General features: G+C 39.6%; 1 protein-coding gene across 4 annotated transcripts in view; it reads right to left on the bottom strand.

Moving 5' to 3' along the window:
- Positions 1-22,608, bottom strand: part of il1rapl1a (interleukin 1 receptor accessory protein-like 1a) — a 271,904-nt gene that overhangs the window by 65,830 nt on the left and 183,466 nt on the right. For all 4 annotated transcript variants that reach the window (XM_086052044.1, XM_086052047.1, XM_086052048.1 and 1 more), the window contains one exon: positions 899-973. In XM_086052044.1, the coding sequence (XP_085908170.1) occupies positions 899-973 (75 nt within the window). The remainder of the gene's footprint in view (positions 1-898; positions 974-22,608) is intronic.

The raw sequence follows: 22,608 nt of genomic DNA, 5'->3' as shown, positions 1-22,608 counted from the left end.
TTAATGTCATATTTGAACATAGCGGTGCAATTTGATTCTTCCTAAAGATTCCCCAAAAAGCAAATCTCCCTAACTTTTGTGAGTGGTTGATATACCTTGATCAGAATAATGCCTGTAGTGCCATCAAGTAGGCAACGTAGTGCCATCATAGTTGACGTTACGTTTTCCTTCCTTTGCCGGAAATTGAGAGTGAGAGCGCCTCTTCTGGTCGCAGCCCAGAATTACGCTATTTTGCCTCACTTACTTATAGACTCAATGAATCAACAATTATTTCCACACTTAAAGCGAAGTGTATTTTTTTAAGAGTATGTTCTACGCACTACGGCCCACTAGTTGAACACACAGCATTCTGATTAATATTGTGTTTGTGGAATATGAGTTAAGCAACAAAATCCACCTGTTTATTGCCATATCTGGGGGTGGCCATTTTGTCACTTCTGTCAACTGAAAAAGACATCACAACTGCTCAGGCGCTCAGGTAACGACCAATCACGGCTCAGCTTCAGACAACAGGTGAGCTGTGATTGGTCGTTATGTGAGCCCTGAGGCTGTGATGTCATTTTCAGTCGACAGAAATAACAAAATAGCCACCCCCTAGGTGGCTAAAAACGTTGATTTTGCTGCTTAACTCATATTTCATATCAATCATACTGCCTTGTTTCAACTAGTGGGCCTGCATAGGAGATATTCTTGAAAATAAAAATATTTGGGTTCACTTACACTTTAATGACCAATCAATTGCTTATAATGCCCATCCCTAGGAAACACCCGCACACTTTTTTTTACAAGCAAATACAGGTGTCACCCGGTATCCTCAAGCGTGTTGGAGAGGATTTATGAAGTCTGTTGGGTGTCATGTGAGAGAGGGAGGTACTAATACCAGTGGAACAAATCTTACCTAGCTGCAGCTCCATGTTGCTAATCTTGTTTTCCAAGGGGAACAGGATCTTGGGCGGCTTGTCGGTCAAAGGGGCTGAAAAGGAGAGGAGACACACTTTAACATCATGAGGGGAAAATGGACAGAAAATGGAAAATCGTTTTCACAGGATTTGTATTCAACATTTGTCCTGCAGACATTTGCGAGGGCTTTCCAACTGATCTTATCACCTCTTTTTCATTTTCTATACTTTTTATCATTTTCAGAGCCCTGACAGAGCTCTCCCAGTTGACTTTAGGGGAAGAGCAGACTACACTTTTGGCTGGTCACGAGACAATCGTACGGCAATTTCTAAATGGGCCGGCCAGGTAACTAAGTACACTCCTATTTTGATTCTGTTTGCTCTAGTCGGTCCATTGTCTGTACACCAGAATTTTGGATATAAAGAAAGATATCAACATATCAAGTGTCAAAGATGGTAGACAGGCTTTGCTGCCCAAATGCGTGCTTACCTAGAAGTTTCTGCCTATCAAATTTAAACCGTTCAAGCTTGAGGTTTTGACACAGAGCGTTCAGATTGGATGTTTACAAAACTCTGAAGATGGTTGGAACTCGCAGAGTTGCTAATTCTGCTCTTTTTTTGCCTAAACAACACAAATAAAAAATACTTGGTTGATACATGCTTTCGAGGGCTGACTTTAAAAACTCACTAAATGTATAGGTAAACCAGAGAAAAACCAAAAACCCTGCCGCAGTTTGGCTTTAGCCACTGGTGCAGCTACTCAACTGGCAGGTAAACGAGCTGCCTGAGTACAAGCACCTATGGCAAAAGCCAAACTGTGGCAGGGTTTTAGTTTCTGGATGTGCATTTCTCATGTCCGTTTACAACAATGGGTATTTTTGGATAATTACCTATGAGAAAACCATTTGCTGAGATCACAAAGTATGCTACAACGTGAAGCTTCTGGAAGCAACTCCCCAAAAAGATAAGCAAGATGGTTGAGCCAAGTGCAATTTTCAATTTTTTCTTTTTTTTTTAACATCAAAATCAGTTTTATTTGATACAAACTCATCTTAAGATGCACTTGCGACAAATTGTTCAAATGCGTTGGGCATCTAACCACAACATAGACATCATGGGCCTTGGAAATGATGCTAATTGTACACAAGCTTGCCCTGAGAGCTGCTGCTTCCTCCGGGAAATGCTGACAACATGGAGCAGTTTCATTGTGGTTAAAAGCAATTGTGTGTTCTGTGAGGAAGGTCACGCTCTTAAAGGGCCGGGACGTTAAAAGAACACAAAGGGTGTTCGTTGTATCTACAGTTCAAGACTGAGCAGTTAGAAGGTGATTGAAACGAGGTCGCATCTATGTTTGGATGCCGTGTTGCCATCATTTTTCTTCTCAGTAGTCATACCGATATTTTTATTCTGCCATATAGCTTAGAGTACACACACATTTGCACTTTAGCGATAAAAAGAGAAGCCTGTATTGAATAAAACAGACGACTCCCGGCAGCATACTTTTCAGGCACATCTAATTATGAAGCGGTGGATTTGCAACGGCAGCGTTTTTAGGACTTTTTCTCCCTCCCCAAATAAAGATGCTTCCTCTGAGTGTCCTCACAAGCTCTGTTCTCCGGACTTATTACCAGACCTCTCTAACAAGCCCTTTGAAAACTCAGCTCTTTTGGGATGTAGTCGACAATGCAGTGCTTGCTGGTCTTTGAGAAAAATAATACTCAACACATAGTTTGTAGAAGGTGATATTGATCAGTTAAAGGCTTTTGTGTGCATCTGCATATTGCTTCGAGAGTTCAAAGAAACAAAAAAACAAGAACCCTGCCAGCATAGGTGCTTAAAAAAAAAAAAAAAAAAAAAAAAGAAAAATATATATATATTTTTTGCACTTGCTGGTATGTAAATAACGACGGTGGAGTTGGTTGACTTCAACGAGAGGGGCGGTCACAGGCTCTTTGGCACAACTGTTTGCACTGTTAATAGGTAATCAGACAGCATACAGATACAGTTTTAATTACACATCAAAGCGGTTTACATCATTACACAATGTGTGATCCTACAGCTAATTAATGCAGTGGGCAAACAAATGAGGACACGCTGTTGAGTGGATAGGAAGGGGGAGGGCGAGTGACCGCTTGACGATCGTTTCAGTGAATGCAAGATATTAGGCACAACTGTCAACAAAATAATCTCAATATTTATCTGGCATAATAGTTGGTTAGTCGACTTGATCAGTATTTTTCTGATTATGTCACATTGATTGTTGATTCATGACATTTTGACGCAATTCAATCAAAACTGGTTGCAACAACCAGAGCTGTTGTTGATTTAGTCTCAATTACTTTGCTGTCTTATTAGGAATGGGTATAATAATAGATTAATACAATACGGAGGTATTTATGTGAAATTGTTGATGAATCGCATCATGACAATTGAAGGCCCTCTTCATACTGCACTTAAAGCGCAGTGCGCTGTCGACAAAACCATTTTGTGTTTTTGTGCTACGGCACAACAATGTGCAGCTGAGGCTGGCGGCGCCCGAGGTAGGCACCTGCTGCTGCATCCAAATTGAAAGGTGTTGAGTTCGAACACAGCGTGCTGTGACGACGTCTAGGTGTATCCAATAGGAGAGATGGTGGCGGAGTGATTTCACAGTGACAACAATACTCAACTTTATTTGTAAGAGATTTTATTTTGGAGTTCTACAGTAAAAACAGCGTGCAGGAGAAAATTGAGTTCTTTATATTTGGTGGTGTACAATCTAACACTTGGTGAATTTGAACTACTGAGGCTTGAACCAACTCTCTCAAAGTGGCTGTCAAACTGCTCCCTGCATACCGTAAAGTACACCTCGAAGCGGTCTTCATGGAGCTGTGCCTCTCAGAGGAGCCAAAACTATAAAAAGATCTGCTCTGCCATTAGAATCAGATGAACCCATTCCTTTTTATAGCTGCTCAGCTTCTCCTTCTAATTATTATAAACAAAGATGTTTTTTTTTTGCTATTGTAACATTGTAAAATTCATATTGCCAAGCTTCACCTAACCCTACCTCTAACCCTAACCCTTAAAGGCCTAGCTACACCAATCCGACGTCGGAGGTCGGAAAGCATCGTGGCGTCTGATTGCGCCGTCTGATTGGTGTAGTGACCACCGTCGTAGCGTCGTACCCCGTCGGGGAGCGTCTGGTGGGCGTTTTAGCATGCTGAATCGGCTTCGCCAGTTGTCGACATTTGGTCATTCTGATTGGCTGTTAGCTAGCAAATCAGCGCTCGGAGCACGAACGCGAAGTGACAAATGCGGATAAACAGTGAGCACGCTTTTGCTGCCTTAATCTTTTTACAAGTACAAGAACGAGGGTTGACTATGTAAGTATTTCTGTGTCAACAACGTGAGGGTTTACTTCGCGTGGGAGTTCAACGCGGGCGAAAAATATATCTGTATGCATCATTTAGGTCTTTATAATCAGTCCCCGGCCAACAGCTTTCCGGTTGGCTTTTTCTAACCATGAGGAATAGTGACTACTGCCGCCGATGGTGTGGAGGCGTATTACATCTTCCGCATGCACAGAAGGTACTTTAATGGCCGGCCCGACGCCACAGGGGGTAAGCGTCGGTAATAGTTGGCCAACGTCGGATTGGTCTATTTAGGCCTTAACCACCCAAAACAATGAGAAAATGCTCCAGGCTACTCCCTGTTTGGTGGTTCAGCAACCAGCGCCAAATGTGGGCAAGCTTGCACCGTGCCGCCCTCATCACGTGTCAAGAACCATTCCGGCGGTGGGCACTGCTCAAAATGAGTGCATCGAGGCAAAATATGGATTGATGGGTGAGAATTGTGCATTAGTACATTTCTGTAGAAAGTTAGAATGAAACCGTTTATGGTTGACTGATAAACAGTATGAAAATTTTAAATGGTTAGTATTACCATTTCAAATAATTCAGTAGTTACTGTTAATATCATATTGAGCGACTTGCATGAGCAAAAATTAACATTGGTTCTTGCTTTTTACAATAGCTAATGTGAAAAAGCACATAGGGTTGCTTTTTGATATTTTTGTATTCACAAGAAGTGTTGCAATATTTTTGCTATGCGTATCTGTCATTTTCTGTGCTTTAAAATTGTTTGATAAATCGTGAAAATATCGATTGATGTCAATTTGGTCATGATAATCCTTATGGGAATTTTCCATACAATTCCATTGTTAGAAAGTTAAGTTCACTTTCCATTTAATATTCAAATACTTATGTCCATGTAGTGGCAGTAATGAGAGAGTTTTCCCTGCTGCGAACGAAGCAGAATGTAATTTCACAAGGTGACACAAACTATCTCTGCTGAATCTTAAACGCTGTGACAATGGTGCTGATTGAGATCCTATCTATATGAAGGAAGTTGGCATAAATGGAGCGATAAATGAGGTAGTCTCTGCTATGAAAATTGCAACATCTTTATGGGTATTTTTAATGACAAAAACCTGAGATATGGCACTGTGAGTTGTCTTTAAATGCAATGTACAGTATCTTGGTGTGTGCAGGCATCCATTTAGATATGCTAAAAACAGAGCAGGACTCTGTAACTATAAGCGGTATGATCAATCATGCACAATCCCATCAGTGTGCAGTGGCGTAAAAATGCTGTGGACTTTCTGGATGAATTGTTCTGAGTGGCCAACTGGAGGAAAACTGCAAATTAATGAAAGCCTGTAGAGTCTTAGATTTTCCTGCATATTACTGTAGATTTGCATTAGGGTCAACTTTTTGCGTTTGCTGTTTCGAGGGTTGAATCAGGGGTGGTCAACCTAAAATTCAGGAGATCATTTGATCCAGTGTCATGATTGCGGGAAGGGGGTCCCAAATGCAGGGAGGTAGGAGAAGCAGGCGGTACTGAAGAAAATATTTATTAACAAAAACCAGCACAAACAAATCTTGAAAAGTCCAAAACTCAAAGTAGCAAAGAAACACTAGAGAACCAAAACACAACTCCAGGAGAAACAAAGAACATGACAGAGACAATGATCCGACAAGGTCTGAACGAAAACCAGGAAGTTCAATACGAGCATACTGACAAGACAACGAGAAACACCTGGACGAGACACAAGGTAGGAGGGAGCTGATTGGCTAACACAAGGGGGTGGAATGCAGGCAGGTGGACACAATCATTGAAAAGACAGACAGGCTGAAAATACAAAACTAAAAAAACCAAACATAAAATCCAGGTCACCATGCAATTCTGAAAACAATTAAAAGTGTGAGCAAAGATGAAAAGGCTGTTGAAAGTTGGGCGGTGTGCCAGGTTGAAGACTGAATTCGTACACAGGAGGGCATTGGTTTGCGCCGGTCTCGAACCATAATTAATTAGAACTTTACTACTGTGTCAGCATAGGTTACAGACAAAGACTACATACTTTCCAACTTAGCTACAAAATTGGTTAACGTCGGTTGTGTAGTAAAGTGCTGAACTTGGGGTGAGTTATTAGAGCTTTTCTGTTAAATCACATGTTTCACAATTTATTTGTGCCTGTCTGTCTAGTATACGTGGCTCTAATTGGTTGCTATTGGACAAAATAAAACCTGCAGCAAGAACGGCAAGATGACGAGAACGGTGCTTTAGTGTAATACAGCACCTCATTTTGCCATTTTAATGTCCGTTGTTCCCACAGAGTTAATATAATATATGTCTGTTAGTATAATTGCATTCCCTGTTTGTATGTGTTGCTGCTCCTTGTGAGTAAAAGTGGCAGTTGTTTGAAGGTTTATCTATCTTTATCTTTTTTATCTATGGCAGTTTCTGTTTTCTATGGCGTTTTGCCTCAGATTGATAGAGAGATAGACACCTTTATTGTCATGTTTTTCAATTATGCACAGCAGTGCACAATGAAACAACACAATGATGTTCGATCTGGTTCTGCTAAAACCATGCAAATAAATGAAATAAATTAAATAAGCAGTGATAAAATCAAATGACAGAGCAATGAGGGAAAAGTGACGAGTGTAAATTCAAACAAACACATATATATTAGTGTATAAAACGCAGGAAAAAAATGGAAATAGATGTAAAATATACACAAATGTAAAGAGAGTAGAAATATTGCAATCACAACCAAACAAAATTGCTATATTGGTCCAGTAATTTTACAAACGGAACTTCTGCTGTGACAGAAACTAGAGTTCTGATTTGGGTCAGTCAGTGAAAGAGATATGTGGGGGGGATGAATCAGAGGGTGTTTAACAGTCTGCTGGCATGTAGGATAAAGCTACTGCAGAAGCTGGTGGTTCTGTACTGGATATTGCAGAACCTCTTGCCAAAGGCCAGCAGGTTGAACAGTCTGTGGTGTGGGTGTTTTGGATTCCTTGTGATTACTGAGCTCTGGCCACAAAGTGTTTGTCAGCAAGATCATTGAAGGGGCAGTTTGCAGTATTTAAGCTTCCAGCAAGATTTGAATGTAGCCTCACTTTAATAACCCCACCCATCCCGCCTACCGTGTCTCTGATAAAGGCTACACCCCTCACTAATGTGAGGGTGCACGAAATGTGGTCATGCACAAGCTGATATTAGCTACTACATTCCTCGCATTAGTTATTAATATCAGGAGGTCTGAGGTCTCTATTTTCGGGACCAGCGCCAATCTGGCATGGCATGTGGCATATCTCCACACAGAAGCGGGTAAGACTCGGTGATGGGAATTTCACAAACGAATGCAGGTCGGCAGATCTGCGCGAGGCACGGCTGCACCGATGTGGGAGCGGAAACTGCCGACTTCAATCATGGTCAATCAAAGCGGCTCCTTTCATTCCGTTACTCTGTGGCATGCTTGTTGTGTACCAGAGGCTCAACATAGCAGAAGCACATCTGCACCGTGAAGTGGGCACATGGAGACCGACCCTGACCCCAATCATAGCAGACACGGTCAATAATGTCACAATGTAATAATAATAATAATAATAATAATAATAATAATGTTAAATAATAATAATAATAATAATGACAATAATAATAATAATAATAATAATAATGTTAAATAATAATAAATGCAATATTTATTTGAACATGAAGAATGAAAAAATTAATAATGATAATTTATGTACTCAGTGAATTTATTTCTACAATGATTCTGAGATTTCTGAATGAAATACTTCTGACATCCACCACACATGTCCATGGAGCGCAGAAATTCACCAAAATGATGTTAGACTGGGTGCACCAGTATTTACACATGGTCTGAGCAGGTGTAAGTTTAGACTGATTTTCGGCCACCAAATTGTCACTCCGCTGGGCACATCTCTAAGGACAAACCCTTGTTGTGCCAGAATGCCAAGTTTGGTGCAGACTGGTCTGCCAAAATGGCAAACGTGCAGTGAGTCCATAAATGATTTACAACCCCCCTCTGTCAAGCCTTCTGCCTCTACAGTCTTTAACTGGCTTGTTCTCCTCGAATTGAGCTAGTTTCACAATAATAATTAAGATAAAATAAGAGACATAAGATGGAGCCAGAAAGGGACGATTTTTTTTTTTTGTCAGAATATGGTTGCTGTTTTTTTTCTTTTCTTTTAACTTCAGTCCTCTGTGGTGAGGTGTGAAGTTGGGAAGTATGCTTTTCTCAGCTAATGCAAGTGTAGTCAATATTGTCCTGCGGACTGCGGTTTTCTATACCAGGTGAGATCGATCATGATCTGCACCCCAAGGAAGGTTGTTGAATTGGAGTGATATGTAATATTGACGGTTCCTTTCCAAGTCCATAATCCTCTCCTTTATATCGCTGATGTTGAGGACCACGTTGTTAAAGCCGCAACACTCCACAGTGTCCGCATACTTAAAAATGTACTTCGTTCTGGATCTGGCTTGACAGTCATGGGATAGCAGGGTGAACAGTAGCGAGCTCAAGAGGCATCCCTGAGGGGAACCGGTACGCAGTGAGGTCATGTTTGAGGTTTTGTTCTCCACTCGCACACTCTGAGGCCGTTTACAGGGTGGTGGAGCCACTTTGGAATGGATTCCTTGCTACATTTGCGTGCTGTTTGTGGGGTCACAGATAAATCCTGGGAACTTTTGGGCTGTGGGTTCTTTTTTCAATCCTGTTGGCCCAGTTCAGATGAGCTCTTGATTACCTGAGTGCAATACATCTGTTTTATATGTTGGCACACTTTCATTATGATTTTCAAGAGGGCCATCCATCCATCCATCCATCATCTACTGCTTATCCGCTTATTTCAAGAGGGTCTTCACATAAATACTAGCCTACACTTAAATAAAGATATAATTTGCAGGCTGGCAGGCAGAGGGATACTGTTTAAGGTGCGAGCATACCAATGGATATGGGCGCGTCAGGCCTGATACTTATGCAGTCACAGCGAAGCTGACGTTCACAGCCTCACAGGGCTGTGCGGTCCTTTACTCGGAAATTGCCTTCTCCAAGACGTTGTGAAGGCTGCTAAGCTCCACTGGAGAAGTGTCGTTCCTCCTCAACCATCCACCATTATTGTGCCAGTCACTCCTGTCAGCCACTTCGACGACTCTACTGATGATGTCACGGGCAAAAATATCCCCAGAATATATAGGAAGCCACATGCAAATTCATACATTTGCATAAGTAGATTTTTCAGATTTTTGTACTTTACTTGAGTACAGTATTAATTTTCTGATAAGTATTCTTTTACTTTCTACCTATTTGTAATGTCACTCTGTACTTTGTCAAATTAGGTGCGCTGCTATTTCCAACCATTGTGGATGACAACACGATAAAAAAAAAAAGACATACCGTAAATAAAGAGGGGTAAAGTCGACCGCATTTGAAATCTTGATTGATTAACATCTTGGGGAGCGCGGATACAAAGTGAACTAGGGAGCATAAACAACAACAGCAACTGATTTGTTGAAGTAATATATTCCACATATTATTTATTTATTTACGTATTTAATAGAATTGTTTAATGTTGTAAGCTTCAAGTATGCTTTGGTGTGAACGTGTTTTCTTATGCCAGTACATAAGCACTTTGAGTTGCATTTTCGTGCTATATAAATACAATGTGATTGATTGATTGATTGATTGATTGATTGATTGAAAAAACACCATCTGTGGTTATTTAAAAAAACAAAACAAAAGCAAACAAACAAGCAAAAAAGGGGATTTTTTTCAGTTGTTATTCAAAGTTAATTTCACATTTGTATTTACTCTGTTTACATCATAAAAGCTGTAGGGACACATTGTGCAACATTACAAACACATGACATTGACAGGGGTCGTCTCCCAACCCAGAAGTTGGGAATTAGATTCCCGGGCATTGTAACCATGTCGAAGTGTCCTTGAGCAAGATACTGAACCCCTAGTTGCTCCTGATCCTGCGTAATTATGCGTCTTTTTTTTTTACGTATGCGTACCCCTACTTAAGTACAGAGTGTAATTCTTTTGAAGCTAATAGAAGCATATGCACTTGTAGGATACTTAATTATCGGAACAGTTTTACAACCATATTTAAACATATTTCAAACTTAATGCCTTTGACAGTGTCACTCAAAGTGGAACACTGCATGAGTAACAAGGTGAGACTTTCTCTTGGCAGAAACTTAAAAAGGCCATTTCACAATAAGTCAGCATCAATTAAATGTCATCTTAAGTCAGGCTTTAATAGGGCGCAAAAGCAAGCTCCCCCCACACACATTATGCGTCCATTATGCAGTGTTCCTCATTGAAAAGGCAGCCACAGTGAGTCTTAATGAGTTTATTTACACACTCTGCAAGGATTATATTTAAGGCCGGTTGATGGAATGCAATAAGTGTGTGCAATAAGAGGTACAATTAAGCAGTCAGCAGATGTGAGGAGGGTTTGAAATAAACACATAGCCGGCAGTTTTGCAGAACAATGGAAGACTTAAATACAACACTCAAGTAATTCATCCTCATATTAAATCGCCAACCACTAGTGTCACTTTTGCCGTCGGAGGTGTTTTTACTCCTTTTCAATTGCAGTCAATCAAATATTCATAACCTGGCAATGTAATTTTGTTTTTACTAAGATACTGGATCTTTTTGTAGAGGTCACTTGTTGTTAGACAGAATTTGTGACACAATCATTTCTCCCCCAAAGCCAGATAAAACGATTGTATGAGATGACATGATAGTATGATCATGATGCTGTTTCTTTGGCAACTATGGGGGGTACTGTGCCTGCTGCCCCACAAAAAAGATGAAGGTTATAAAAAAAATAAAAAAAAACATTTGTCATGGTTATGTGGACTTTGGATATTCACAGGTCAACCAGGTCCCTATTGCCCTGCCACTGTACACAAGTTCTTAACCAATTCAACCCATTCTAATCAGAGAATATGAATGGATCACAAATTTACTCTATCCTATAATTCATTGTTTTTTTTTCTAACAATATTTTTACATGAACTTTAGATGGCAGCAATGTTATTACCGTAAACGAAAACCAACAAAATAACGAAAACTAAAATTAAATAAACATTTTCGTGAATGAAATAAAATAAAATAAAAACAAACATGTTGTTTTTTTTTTTTTAAAAACGGTAACTAAACAACAACATTGTCTGTTCACAAAACAAACTAAAACAAACAATAATCATTGCAAAAATATCCTTCAATTTCGTTTTTGTAAGCTTTTTGTGATGAGTTAAAATGTACAAACAACAAAACAAAAGAATAGCTTAATGGCGAAGATGGGAGAAATGGACAGAGCCCCATTTGGATTATTTTGATTATGATTGCGTGTCGGGCAAAGACAAATGCATCATCATGGAAACGGGTCTCAAGGGGAAAAACAGCATAAATCTAAAAGTACAACTGAGAAGTAGCATAGTACGCACCAGAATACCCACGGGGAATGTCCGGACAAGCTAGCATCTTTGAAACCATCCCCTGACAGCGAGACAAAATCCCAGCCAAGTCAAGATAAATAATTCCAAACATTTTCCACCATTAATGATCACAATACAATTTCCGTAACACGTGAGAAAATGTGCTATGGTCCAATGAAACCAAGGTTGACGGTTTTGGCCATATTTCCTAAATATATGTTGGGCACAAACACAACACTGCTCTTCACCAAAAGAACACCCTAACTACAGTGAAGCATGGTGGTGGGAGTATTGTGCTTTTGGGGTTGGTTTCTTTTGCTGGGACTGGAACATTACGCAATGAATAGTCAAGAAAAGCCTGCTAGAACTCTTGGGGGTTCAAGCAGAGGAACTTTGAATGGTGACAGTTCACAAGTTTGAATGTACAGATTATATGTCACATTAATAGTGGAGTAAATTCTGAAATGATTTCTTGGTCTCATTTTTTTGTCACAAAAATCTGGCATTCAAACAGGGGTATATAGACTTTTACAGTAGGGTTTATCATATGTTGTGTTTTTCATCTGAAATTTGACTTGAAGCATCATTAATGCACTGCACTTTTGTTGGACTTATTTTACTTTAGTTTAAGTAGAGTGTTATTTTTTATTTGTTTATGGTTCTTTATATGTTGTTCGTAAGCCCATACTTCTAATGATATCCTTTTAAATATTTTTACATTTTTTAAAATAATCAATACTTATTTTACCTTTTAAAAAATAATCTCGCACCATAAAACAAAAACTCGCATAACAAGAAAAAATAAAATAATCATAGTTTACTAGTTCTTATTGAAAACCATTACCATGCCAACATGTACACGGTATGCAGTCGAATGCTGTATAGATATGGGCTCTTTAATAGTCTGGGAAAACTAAAGTGCTAGCTACAAGCATAAACTCACTCTTTCGTATCTATTTGTGCCAAGGGATCGTGAACTCTCTGTTTAAATGCTTTGAACTCCTTTTCCATGCCAGTTTCGTATTGCGCAGAATACTAATTAACTGACTAACCAATGATGATGCCCGGAATGGTTGCAACCAAGTATTGCATTCACTTTTGCCTCAATTGTTTCGAGATAAGATCACAATCAACAATCAATTCCACATAAATGACAAAAATCTTCATGATCATCTAGTCAATTATTATTATTAATTATTATGGCCACCCCTCATCATAATGATAAAAACGTTTGTTGTTAGACTACTGTGAACCATGAAAGGACAGCAATTGTGGGATTGATTTGAATGAAACAAGTAATTACATGCACAAAGCCGGCACAGTAGCATACAAAATGGTTGTCTATGCTCAATTGCACATGCACGCACGCAGGCATCTTTGCCACACAAGAACACACATTTTTTGGTACAGCCCGTGGGGGTCTGTAACACATGTAGCGAGATAAAGTTGCACAATTTCAGCCTTACACAGATGCTCAAGTCTGAACGAGGAAAAATCAAACAAAACCAATATATATATACACACTCGTCCCATGTTTATCGCGGCTAATGGGTACCAGAACCCCCAAAGGTAAAAAAAATGGAAGTAGACGTTGACTTTTTAAAAAAATATATTATTCTTAATTTTTATTTGGGGAGGTTTACGTCTCTGTTACACAGTTTCAACCCCCCCGACATGGTTCCCACCCTTCCAAATCATTGTTATACAACAAATTTAACTTTAAAAATGCACAATGACGAATAAAGACCAAGCTACTGGCTGTGAGATGTCATCAACAAGCCCGGCAGCGGACGATTACGACGGAATGTTGGCTAATAGCAACGTTAAAGTTTGAATTTTTATCCTAAAATTGACTTCCTCTTCTTTTTCTTCTTCTTTGTTGTTTTCTTCTTCTCTCTTCCCTCTTCCTTTAAGACCATGAAGAAGAAGCACTGTTGCCGTCAACTTTCTCTTTGCACAATAACATCAGCAAGGACCTTGGGATGAAATGCAATATATATATATATATATATATATATATATATATATATATATATATATATATATATATATATATATATATATATATATATATATATATATATATATATATATATATATATATATATATATATATATATATATATATGTACACACACACACATTTGTAGCATGAAGCCCTACAAGAAAGGCATTGGAATCCACCACGAGGGAAACAAGTTCAAACGTTCAGAAGTGTGCCTATTCATGCATGTAAATGTAATGTAATTTGGGAGTGGCGAAGGGCGTGGAGAGGGAGACAAGATGAGGAAGGTATGAGAACAAAAGCATACACTGCATGTTAGTGGTTCACTTGCGAAGGTGCATGAAAAGGGGTTCGTATGTGGGCAATGCTTGTGATGTTCAAGTGCACTACAATCAATGGGATAGCGTTATGGGAATTATGACAAGCTTCCTGGAGGTTGGTTGGTTATGTGCAAAGAAAGGAAAAAAAAGAAGGAAGTACATATACACAAGAGAGAAAATAAGCCAGTGGACAAACAATAGAAAAGCGAACAAAGGACCCTGCACCTCACTTTGAAGTAGTAGTGTGGTAGTAGCTCAATTAGTGTATATATATATATATATATATATATATATATATATATATATATATATATATATATATATATATATATATATATATATATATATATATATATATATATATATATATATATATTTATGTAAATACTGTATGTGTGTGTGAGAGCGAGATGTATTTAGTAAACTTTGTCACTGATACTGTTCATAACCTTATGTACATAATTCCTAGGCGCATCTGAGGCATTAAGGAGGTTAGATTTGCTGGCCTCCATATTGTGTCTTTACTCTTTGCAGATTATGTGGTTCTGTTGGCTTCATCAAGTCACAAACTTGAACGCGCCCTGTAGGGGTTTGAGTGGGCGAGAACAAGTGAGGGAGGACTGGGAGAAGGAGGTCGACAGGCAGATTGTTGCAACGTCTGCAGTGATACAGACCCTTCATTGGTCTTTGAAGAAGAAGCTGAGCCAGAAGATGAAGCGCTTCAATTACCGGTTGATCTCTGTTCCCCCCCTTTTCTATCGTCACAAGCTGTGTTGTGACCAAAAGAACAAAATCACGGTACAAGCAGCGGAAATTAGTTTTCTTTTCTGAGATAAGATAAGAAGCTTGGTCATCTGTAAGGGGCTCTGAGTCGAGCCGCTGATCCTCCACATTGAGAGGAGCTAGATGAGGTGGCTCGGGTATATGCTTAGGATGCCTTCTGGATTCCTCCCTGTTGCTGGCATGTCCCATTGGGAGGAGGCTCTGTGGATGACCCAGGACACTGGAGAGTGGAAATGCCTCAGAATTCCCCCCAGAAAAGCCGGACGAAGTGACTGGGAAGAGGGAAGCCTAAGCTTGCCTGTTAAAGCTGTTGCCCGATGACCTGATCCCAGATAAGTAGAAGACAATGGAAAGATTGGATGGATAAAAAATGAACACATTAAGTAGCTCACAAGCAACCAAACATGCATCGATGAAAAATCACCTCCTTGGCAGAGGTGACAAAGATGAACAGAAAACGACTGAATACAGTGAGGAGAGAAGTATCTTCAAGAGGAGATCCGTGCCAAGTACACATTGTTTCTTGTCGTTGGTGGACATTCAGTGCTGCCGTTGCCTTGGAAACACTCTGATAGATGTGCCATATTTTTCACCTGTCTCTGGATATTAGTATTCGCTGCTCTTATCCGGCTCTGTTGTGTCCCTCTGTCTGCCCCTCGTAGCGTTTGATCTCACTTCATCTCGAAAGAATACCTTATTTTACCCCCCGTTTTGCACTCACCAAAAAGGCACTAACTTTTCCCCCCTTTGTCCCTCTCCCGCCACAGTAAACTTTGCTACTTCTTTTCTTAGCTTTTCTGTCTCTGCACTCCAATCACGTTGTACTTTTACTTGGCCTTTGAATGAGTGTGTCTTTCCAGGATGGTATTGCTGTGAACTTCTTCAAAAGGTTGCAAACGCCGTCCTTACATTTAAAGGCTTGGCATGCCCGTTATCAATAATGCACAGTGAAGTATTGACCTACGCTGACATCACGCATGATCACATTTCCCAAGACGCACTCGGCTTATTCGACATCAAGTGTGGGTATACAGTGCAACACATTGCATATACAGTAAGCTTGCCATAGCTCAAGCACATGCATAAAGCATGGATTGTCACTCGAGTTGGAAGTAACCAATTCCGTAAAAGTCCATGTATTTTTAAGTGACACATTGCATTTCACATATCAAATTAAATTAAGTCAGTACCTGAAACAACAAACGTCTGCACAGTATGCAAATATAAACATTGGTCTGCGTCAACGCAGGGGTAAACAGCAATAAGTAAATAAAAAGAGTAAATGTTATGTACCATTTTGTTTGCCTGGAGTTGGTTTAAAATCAAATAACCTCCATATTATTCCACTAGACACAATCTGCAATTATTATGTTACACTCTAATGTTGCATATTTGCCATTTTATCACTTCTGTCGATTATATATATATATATATATATATATATATATATATATATATATATATATATATATATATATATATATACATACATACATACATACATACATACATACATACACATTTTTTTTTAAATAAAGGCAGCAGTCCGCAAACGTTTTAGTGCCACTGACTTCATGTGGATGGATATAGAGATGAAGATATATTTTCAAAAACTGACATAGAAAACAAATGTAACCATTATCCACACTTCAATGAGCCCATTTTGACAATGATTACGACAGCAAAGACGTGCGATAAAGTGTTGTGACAATCGTTATTCTATGAATAAAGTTTTCGTTAGCACACAGTTGTTGTCTGAGCATTGTTGGACATAATCTGGCCATGAAGTTTCACGGTCTGATGCTGCTCTTGTTACTCGCTGCTGATATGAATCTATTAAGGTTAGCGGCAATCGAGATTAGCCTTAAATTGTTAGGTTTCGGCTAATGTTGGACTTGTCTGCTAGCCTTCACTGTGCATGCGTGAGCACTACATCAGTGGAGTTGACAAGTGGAACGATGCTGCGTCTGCAATTGGCGTATTGTCAAACATACAGCGCAATTATCTATGAACTCTTTTTGCTCATTTTCAAGCACCTGTTTGAGAAATTATGTGACCCTAGATTTTGGAAAACGTCTGGATCAATCAGTGTTACGAGCATAAAGAGTTAGTGTTCAGTGATTTCCCCAACAAAATACGGACCATCCGTAAAGAGCAGGCAGCTCTGAACTATGTGCGTCAGTAATTGAGTGTGCTTTCTTGTGCCCTGTGTTAACATATTCTTAAGCCGAAGTGCAAACTAGTTCATAACGCCCTGTTTGTAACATCAAAATGTTGGTCCTATCCCACAACCCCATGTATGTATTATCTTATATGGTGTGATTCTGATCTGAGGATAGCCAATTAAATTCATTCTTTTCTCCTTAAGTGACCCATATTTGAACTGTGCCACATGGTTCATAAATATCTGAATTGTGCCACTTGAATCACCATCCATTTTCACATTTACACTTATTCACACTTGTGGACAATTTGAGTCTTCAATAAACCTAGCATCCATGTTTTTACGTGGGAAGAAGACAGAAAACCTGCAAGCATGGGGAGAACATGCAAATTCCAGACACAGGAAGGTCGGAGACTAGATTCAAACCCTGCGCCTCATAACTGGTAATTCAAATTATCCACTGTTTGATGAAATGTTATTTTCATTTACAAGTCTCTTGATTGTTAGTGCCTCTGCTCATTATGTGAAAACGCTATTTGCAAATTCATTTAATATTTCCCAAAGAAAATATGGTAACGTTGTCCTTTTTAAGGAGAACCAAATATAATAGTTTTAAATTAAAGTAGCAATAAACACCTGTTAAGTAAACAAGCGTAATGATGTTTTATTATCAAATGTAGGATGTCACATCTTAAATTGCGCTGAAACAGTGATGGACTGACCGGCCATTTCTGCTGAGCACTTCACGTCAACTCCACAATTAATACACGTGTGCTCGGCTCTTGTGGTCATGCAATAGAGGAGGGACAGTCAATACAGAAAACATGTAAAACAAGTGTGAGAGGGCCATAAAAATGTGTCTGCAGGCAACGATGGAGAATAAGCTCTCTTATTATCAGCTGCAGATCTATTGAAGTGGGCTTTTCAGGGGGATATCCATTGTATCTCAGAGCAGGAGGACACGTCAAGGGGGTGGGCAAAGCAGGTGGGTCCACAGGATTAACGCAGTCCTGGCACATTGTAAGGAGCATCTTTGAGTTAAAATCCAAAAGGGGGACTCCATACAAAAATTGCGACAACGGTGTCAACATGCCACCGAGAAAACTGATATAGCATAGATCTGCATGTTTACATGAAGTAAGTGAGGAGCAAACAGAGAGGTGGCCCGCTGAGGCTCATCTCAACGCCATCTGCTTCACCAGGTCCTCTTTACCCGTCTCCATGACACTCCCTATACTACACCTAATCCTTTATCCCCCCAACCCCACCTCACATCTGATCACATAATAATAGCAATAATTATGAGCCATCATGAGACAAAATGATCTGCAAATATGAACCCTGACCACAAATTTTTATTGTTTTAATGACTTCTTTCCGCACTTCTTCAAGCTTGGGTCTACGCAGGATATGTTGCAGCTGTACCAAGTATCATATACTTTTGTACGGAGATGTCGGACGTTCTTCCTAGTATTTGCTGGAGTCATCCACCAAGCTTGGGGCTTACTGGCCCTACTGCCCCGATCACATTTTCTCTCGTTCTTCCATCTGTCTTTGGTATTTCTCCAGCTGTTCGTGTTTCTGTTTCTGGATGTTGCTATCACTTGGGATTGAACATCTATCATGACTGCCATCTTCTGATGTTTATCCACCACCACTATGTCAGGCTGGCTCACTAGCTGTTATATGTGTTCTATTATTGTTCTATGTAAACCCCTATGTGTATGTATGTCTCTCTCTCTCTCTCTCTCTCTCTCTCTCTCTCTCTCTCTCTCTCTCTCTCTCTCTATATATATATATATATATATGTATATATATATATATATATATATATATATATACATACAGTATATTGCATTTGTGTAATATGAATTAAGCAGGAAAAAACACCCATTTTTATCAATTTCTTGGGGCAGCCATTTTGCCACTTTCTATCGACAAACAGGCTTTACAAGTGATTAACTCAGTTCATAGATGAAAGAATCATTCACACTTGGACATTAAACAGTTAACTGCTCCAAAAACTGAAGCACATAGACAGTCCCTCAGATGAATTAAAGTGTGGAGTCTTACCGCATGTCATAAACGACTTCCCTAACGATTATTTTATGTTTTGTTGAGACGCTGGCTTTAATACTGATTAGCGTTCCAGTAAACTCTAAGATGGTCGCTCCATAATGTTGTGTACGCCCATGTTTATGTTCTGTGGGGCTATGACTTTAGTGTTGCCTAGTCTGTCTCTGTTCTTGGGAGGGATGGACATTCCTTCCCAGAGAGGGAGCGGTCCGACCGTCCAGGCCCCTTTTGTGGACGGACAGACAGAGGCCAAGAAGCCTTCTAAAAAGGATGGACTAAGCAAGGACGGAAGTGGGTTATCGTCTGTCCCTCTATTCGTCCCTAACCGGGTCAAATACTGACTGACTTGTTGTGTTGTGTTCTTTTAAAACGCAAGACCACTGTTCTTTTCTGCGATACCACGGAGCTGCCTTAATTAACTGCCTACACACCACTTTTCATGTGCCTTCCCTGCAGTAACATTGCACAAGCATCTGTCCTCTAGTGGTTCAACACATGTAATACCATGGATTATGCCATTTCACTGACTCACAGAAATCCGCCCCGCCTGTCTTTGTGTGTAATACGTCATAATGTATGTATTGGGTGTAGGAAAAAGGTGGATAGATTTTTTTTTTTCTAACCTTATCCCTTTGCATGCGAAGTATGGCCTTGTGTGGGACATCTTTAGACCGTAAAAATCTCTGCCATCGCTGACGTACACTTAAACAACCTGGAAGTTGGAGTCTTTCGTTTCCTCCTAAAATAACCTTGCGTTATATTGCATCAATTATTTTTTACTGTGAAATAACGCAATACAAACTGAAAACGTATTACGTTATAAAACAAAAGTTTGGCAAAGAAATATTAAAAATTCTCGTGATGTTCCCTGGCACGGATGCTTTTTTTCAGGGGGGTGGGACGGACGGGACTGATGGAATTAAAGGACGCAAGCGCTTTAAAAGGATGGACGGGGTCAAAGGATGATTATTTTTATGAATAAGGACAGAGGCACGAGGTTGGAAGGGCACCCAGGTCTTGGGCGGTGGATGGAGGACAGACTGCCAAAAAAATACTGAAGTGCCCATCTCTGATTCTTGGCAATATAAAATATAACATTTTTTTTTTAAATATGCTTTACACATACACAGTATTCTTTTTAATATTGTCCGCTTGTCTACTAAACTGGAGCGAGTACCAGGTGTTTATTAGGGAGTAAAATTCTAAAGTAAAGTAAAATTAGTTGCATTATTTAGTCAGCTGCTGAGAGGACCAGGCGTCCATTGGGGCAAGGTGTTCATTAGAAAAGAAGAGTTTATTTGTAAACGTACATTTTTAAGTAATTTACTGTAAGTGATTTAATTTCCTCTGAGAATGGTCGCTTATTTACACACTACCTGATGTTTAATACAATGAGTGGGGTGGGGTATTTGTTGCAATTAGGACCCTATTTGCTCCTCTAGTGCATGTTTACTTGCTCAAGCTTTTTACTTTTACATATACAAAGTCTTCACACACAACAAAATAGATAATACTGCATTTCCTTGAATATAAATATATATAGCAAGTGGGAGGAATGTATTACTTTCTGATACAAATGTTCATTAAACTAATATTCACATAACAATATAATATTGGACAAAATAAATGTAATGTATACACTAAATCACAGAGTGCTCGTACCTCTAATAGACACTCTCATCTACTTGTTGGATGCTTTATGCATTTACTGTAATTAGAATAAACACCTCCCTCAAATAGAAATCTACTTTCAAGCACCATTATTTATTGATGACAAAAACTATCTGAACATTTCTTTCATTCTTTCATTTTTCTATAAAACTGTCAGCCCGCTCATTATCTGTGGTTGAGTAAATGAAATGTACTCATGCATTTCAGATTCATACAGTTATACTGTATTTCGCTGGCAAAACTACTTGACATCCATCTTTTTTTTCTATTATCATAGAGTGTTGATGGTGCGAGTGGAAAGCCAATGTACCCAAATGCAGTTTTTTGGTGGGTTTGCACGCCTGAGAGAGCATCACACCCTCCTCATATATATAACACTCCTGCATCCTTATGTGGACGCTACCGGAGAGTTAATCTCTCAGCTAAATGAGAATCACACACTTGTCCACACATCCCTCGGCCTGAGTTTATTTAATGTTCCGCCCTTGGAGAAAAAAAGAATTGTGGTGGGGAGCGTAAAAAAAAGTCTCCAGCATTGAGATTACGGCACACAGAAAATAAAAACAATGCAGAGGCTGAGAATTGTTTGTCAGCAGAAGCAATTTCCCCAGCAAACCAAATAATTATGCACTTTTCCCTCAGAGCAGCTTAACTGTTAATTAGCACTCTGATTCTTTTTTTTCTTTTTTTTTTCCACAGGGCGGTCATGTAATTTAGATTTTACTCAGGTAGCAACTTAAGGCTGATGTTAGCTGATGAGGACACTGCGAATTCTATTTTAGTGAATTAGAAAAGAGAGCTTGAAAAACAACTGTCCCCCTTAGTTCAAGACTCTGTAATTTTAATATATTTCAAGGGTTGAGTGCATGTGAAGATGTACAAACACAGTTCAATATGTTTATTTCTCTGAGGTAATATGCTTGGAAGCAGAAATGAGACCAAGACAAATCATTTCAAATCTTTTCCATGTATGAGCGGAACAATGATCAACACAGCCAGGTAGGAGCTAAAGAAAGGAGGTCTGCTGAGTATGATGTGTTTAATTTTATCGTAATAAAATATTGATTAAGTGTTATAGTTGTGTAGAGGTTTAGAGTTGTTTGGAGGTGAGATATTGGAAAATACCATAAAGGTAACTGTGTTTCTTGCTTGATTCATAATAGCAGTCTTCCTCAAACATGCAAAAAGCCTCCATTCCTCAGTAAGCCATGGATAGTTGTATTGCACCTGTCCTACATTATTTTGCGACGTGATGGTGTTATTAAGAAGTGCATCAGGTCGCTTAAGTGAGTACCACTCAAGGCACAGCTCGAAAACTCACTGAATTTGCACCAAACATACATTTTAGAATTACGGTCAGAATGTCAACAAGTTCAACTTTGATTTCATAACATCCATCCATCCATCCATTTTCGATACCGCTTATCCTCACAAGGGTTGCGGGGCGTGCTGGAGCCTAACCCAGCTGTCTTTGGGCAGTAGGCGGGGGACACCCTGAATTGGTTGCCAGCCAATCGCAGGGCACACAAAGACAAACATCCGTACTCACAATCACACCTAGGGGCAATTTTAGAGAGTCCAATCAACTTACCATGCATGTTTTTGGAATGTGGGAGGAAACCGGAGTACCCGGAGAAAACCCACGCAGGCACGGGGAGAACATGCAAACTCCACACAGGGAGGCCGGAGCCGGAATTGAACACATGACCTCTGAACTGTGAGGCGGACGTGCTAACCAGTCGACCACCGTGCCGCCCTAACCCAGACATGTTGTATGAAAAAGATGGGATATTGTTGTAACATGTACTAAAGAACCAGTACTTGCTAGGAATTCCCGCAAAATGTTCCATGTTGCTTTTGGCCTGTGGGCCTCCATTTATCCAT

This window comes from Filicampus tigris, chromosome 14, assembly GCF_054856515.1.
Source record: "Filicampus tigris isolate MCC_2025a chromosome 14, RoL_Ftig_1.0, whole genome shotgun sequence".
In the NCBI taxonomy this organism is placed as follows: Eukaryota; Metazoa; Chordata; class Actinopteri; order Syngnathiformes; family Syngnathidae; genus Filicampus; species Filicampus tigris.
The sequence above is the reverse complement of the archived record's forward strand: the minus strand, read 5'-3'. Positions and strand labels throughout refer to the sequence as shown.